This window comes from Curcuma longa, chromosome 4 (assembly GCF_044706935.1).
Source record: "Curcuma longa cultivar G26 ecotype Majalengka, Jawa Barat chromosome 4, ITB_CL_G26_1.1, whole genome shotgun sequence".
NCBI classification, from domain to species: Eukaryota; Viridiplantae; Streptophyta; class Magnoliopsida; order Zingiberales; family Zingiberaceae; genus Curcuma; species Curcuma longa.
This window is the reverse complement of record NC_133864.1, coordinates 13,665,880-13,669,346: the sequence shown is the minus strand read 5'-3', so window position 1 is coordinate 13,669,346 and position 3,467 is coordinate 13,665,880. Positions and strand designations below refer to the sequence as shown.

At 39.0% G+C, this 3,467-nt stretch overlaps 1 protein-coding gene across 2 annotated transcripts; it reads right to left on the bottom strand.

Annotated features, from left to right (window-relative positions):
- Positions 1-753: 753 nt before the first annotated feature.
- Positions 754-3,084, bottom strand: LOC141828211 (WAT1-related protein At3g30340-like). Of its 2 annotated transcripts, none has more exons than XM_074715590.1 (5): positions 2,898-3,084; positions 2,763-2,825; positions 2,554-2,670; positions 2,092-2,491; positions 754-1,166 (listed from the first exon to the last, which is right to left on the bottom strand). In XM_074715590.1, the coding sequence occupies exons 1-5, from the start codon at positions 3,065-3,067 to the stop codon at positions 867-869; spliced, it is 1,050 nt and encodes a 349-aa protein (XP_074571691.1). In that variant the 5' UTR covers positions 3,068-3,084; the 3' UTR covers positions 754-866. The 2 variants fall into 2 exon arrangements, with proteins under 2 accessions (XP_074571691.1, XP_074571692.1); XM_074715591.1 differs by having other exon boundaries at positions 754-1,070.
- Between the last annotated feature and the right edge of the window lie 383 nt (positions 3,085-3,467).

Genomic DNA, 3,467 nt, shown 5'->3' with positions numbered 1-3,467 from the left:
ATTTTTATACCCATAAAATTTGATATCAACTAAACTTATAATCGTATATCATGTACACATCACAGTAACCCAAGTGAGAGATTGTTAGATTTAATCTCTTATGAATTTAATCTCTTAAGGTGGACTTAATTGTAATTTATATATGTGGATACGAACTGAATCTATTTAAGTGATCTAACTAAGATTTATCGGATTTTGAATTATCGGATGTTGATTAAATATGTACAATCTATTAGTTTATTCCGATATTATCAGATGTGGATTAAATATATAGAATTCGTTAGTCTATTTCGTTATGGGTTGATAACGGATCGGATTTCTATATATAGGGTTTGGTCCCTGAGGATTTAGAATCAACTGACATCCTATCTTCGTTTCTCATTGACGAAGGTTTTACGGCGTCGTCGCTCTAATTCTTTTAGAAGATCACTCTCTTGCTTTTGCTTTATATTCTTCTATAGGAATCGAGCAATTGATGCTGCAGGGTAAGAACAATGATGGTTCTCTAATCAAGTTCTTTATCGTTATTTTTATATTTTATATGTTAAATCATATTTTATTCAAACTAAATCTTTATTTTATTTGTATTTTTAATTATTCAAATTCTTATTCGATTTATAAAACTTACACGATTTAGGATTTATAATTTTTTTTAATGAATGAGTCACTAATGTCTTTGTGGTGATCAAACTACTAGAAACTTAAGTTATAAAGTCTTCTCCTAAGCGCAAGTCTAATCGAATAGGACTTAGAAATTTGTTGGATTACACCTTTAATCCAATAGAGCAGTTAATTTGTCGACCTTATTCAATGGTAAATTAAATTCAGAATATAATTAAATCAACAATGAGATGTAGTTTAAGCATTCAAACATTCGGAGTTTGCACTTGGTCGTCGTCTCCATTAACTCTGCTTTCTTCTTCCTTTGCTACGACACTGCCTTTGCCTGCTTCCTTGTTCTTCCCCCAGAGCAGCGAGTAGAGCCCAGCGATCACCAAAACTGACCCCAAGACACTGCCGATGTAGACTTGTTCGTGGAGGAAGGCGAAGTCGATGACGGCCACCAGGATCTGTATCAGAGGAGTGAATGCAGCAGTGAACACAGGCCCTCTCTGTTCTATACACCATGACATGGCCACAATCCCAAACCCAGACCCCACTGCCCCCTGCATTTACATGTTCTACACAAATTCAATCAACAACTTCTCTCTTTATCTTTCTTTTGTTTTTTTTTAAATAAAAATAAAAAATAAAATATAAAATATAAAAACAAAACAATGTGTGTGGATATGCTTTACATCAATTAAAGTTGAAGCAGCATGGTCACCCTTTGGACCATTCAAAAAGTTGAAGCAGCATGGTCACCCTTTGGACCATTCTAAAAATTAACTTTGCTTACAAAACTTGGTGGAGAAATAAAGACCAAGTGGAATACATTAGATATCTCCATCTTATAATTAAAAAATTTCATACTAATATAAATATCTCCATCTTATAATCTCAGAATATTTTTTATATATTTTCAATGTGAACTTTAATTGTATCCTAATAATCTACACTTCAAACAAAGGACCACTGAGAGTCTCAAACAAAGGACTACTGAGAGTCCCTTTTTAATGGTTCCAACGGACTGTTTACTAGTCCGAGTCCCAACGAATCCATCCCCTTAACGGTCTGCTTCTTATTAGGAGCCCTCAATCTTTCCTTTTTGAAGGTCCCCATATATAGTACCATATAGACCTGCTCTGATACTACTGTTAGAGTAGATAGAATCCACATATATCTCCAAAATAATATGATATTGTTCATTTTAGACATACACCCTCCTAATTTTATTTTTGGACTTTATCCAAAAAGGCCTCGTACCAATATAGATATCTTCATCTTTATAACTACAAAAATATGTATAATTCGTATCTACTTCTAAAATTAATCAGGTGAAACTTAAACACATGAATTTTAAAAAAAAAATCTTATGCAAGACTCATCCAATTCAGAGCAAGGAATCTGATTCAGTTTGAGAAACATGGTTATCTGAAATTTGTCTTTCACTGTTATCGATATGTAATTTAGAGTCAAAAAGATGCTTACTGAAAAAATGACAGTGGCGATCTCCATCTTCTTCCTCAAGATCCAGACCGAGGCTCCCCTCTGCGTGGCCAAGCTCAAGCTCGCAGCCTGCAGGAAACTGAGCAAGAACACCAGCGCAGTGCAGGAACAGAGAGCGGGGTACTTGCGCCCGAGTCTGGCCTGCAACGGGAACCACGCCGACCAACTCACGCACCCAGCGATCACTGCAATGGAACCCGTCAACCATTTCCTCGATCCATACTCTGCTCCTCCCATTCTCGACGATCCTCCGATCGCCGCGCTGCCGCTGTTCAATGCCACGCCCTTGTAGAGCGTGAGCACGAGCACGCCGAGGAAGCAAACGAGCGTCCCGACTGCCTTTGCCCTCCCCTCCTTGGTTTTCAGATCCACAAACTCCATCCTGCATTCGTGTGAGTAAGAAGGAAGAGGAAGATCGAAGAACACTTCGACTTTTCGATTTACCTCGTTGCTAAGGATATCAGGAAGGTGCACACGGGGGCGATGTTGAGGAAGGCGCAAGCAAATGTGGCAGAGGTCTGCTCCAGTCCAAGGAAGAAGAGGTACTGAGTCAGAGAAGCACTGCGCGAGCAAGCAAACATTAACAGACCTGTTCATTCATATTCTGATCAACAAATTAAATGTTTCAGCATCGATCGTCAAAGATGAAATACCCAAACATGGCGCTGAAGAAGAGATAGACGCAGATTTCCAGAGTCAACTTTGGCCTTATCTTCCTGCAATCAAGCAACATGAACATCTAGCTGGATGATCATATGATCAGTGCGAGTTCGAATGATTATCTGTACCTCTCGTAGAAGAAGGCAATGGGGGAGATGAAGAGAGTGGCTACTGCGTGCCTGAGTGTGATGAAGACGAGCTTGTTCATGCCCTCGCTCAGTGCCTTCTTGACCATGACGTTCATCACTGCAAGTGCCACATCCACTGCGAGCATTGCGGCCGCTGGTCTCCACTCCATCGCGCTCAGTCACTGGATGCTGCAATCGCTAGCTGCCATGGATGAGCTCTGGTGGCTGCTATTTATCGATGCATCTAAGACCTAACCGAGTTCCACTGCAGTGCTGCTACGTGGATTCTAATGGCGATGATGATATCAGCAAGATAACGTCATACATATGGAGCATGCGAAGTTATGGTTGCAGATTTTTGCTGTTAATCTTTTTAGACCGAATTAATATATTACAGATACAGTCAAAACATGGGGAAAGCGATAGAGTTTTTATCAATGGTTTCTGTGTGATGATCCCAAAATTTAATGAAATTCTAGCATCGTTTATTCAAATTATTGAAGGAGAGTTTTGGTTTACTTTCATGTATTCTCATGGATATAGATTCGAATTACAGATACAAATTCTTAT

Coding starts and splice junctions, on each gene's coding strand:
- LOC141828211 (XM_074715590.1), bottom strand. CDS start 3,067: ATGGAGTGGAGACCAGCGGCCGCAATGCTCGCAGTGGATGTGGCACTT. Junction 2,826..2,897: donor ATTGCCTTCTTCTACGAGAG/GTACAGATAATC, acceptor GCTTGATTGCAG/GAAGATAAGGCCAAAGTTGA. Junction 2,671..2,762: donor TTCTTCAGCGCCATGTTTGG/GTATTTCATCTT, acceptor TTGCTCGCGCAG/TGCTTCTCTGACTCAGTACC.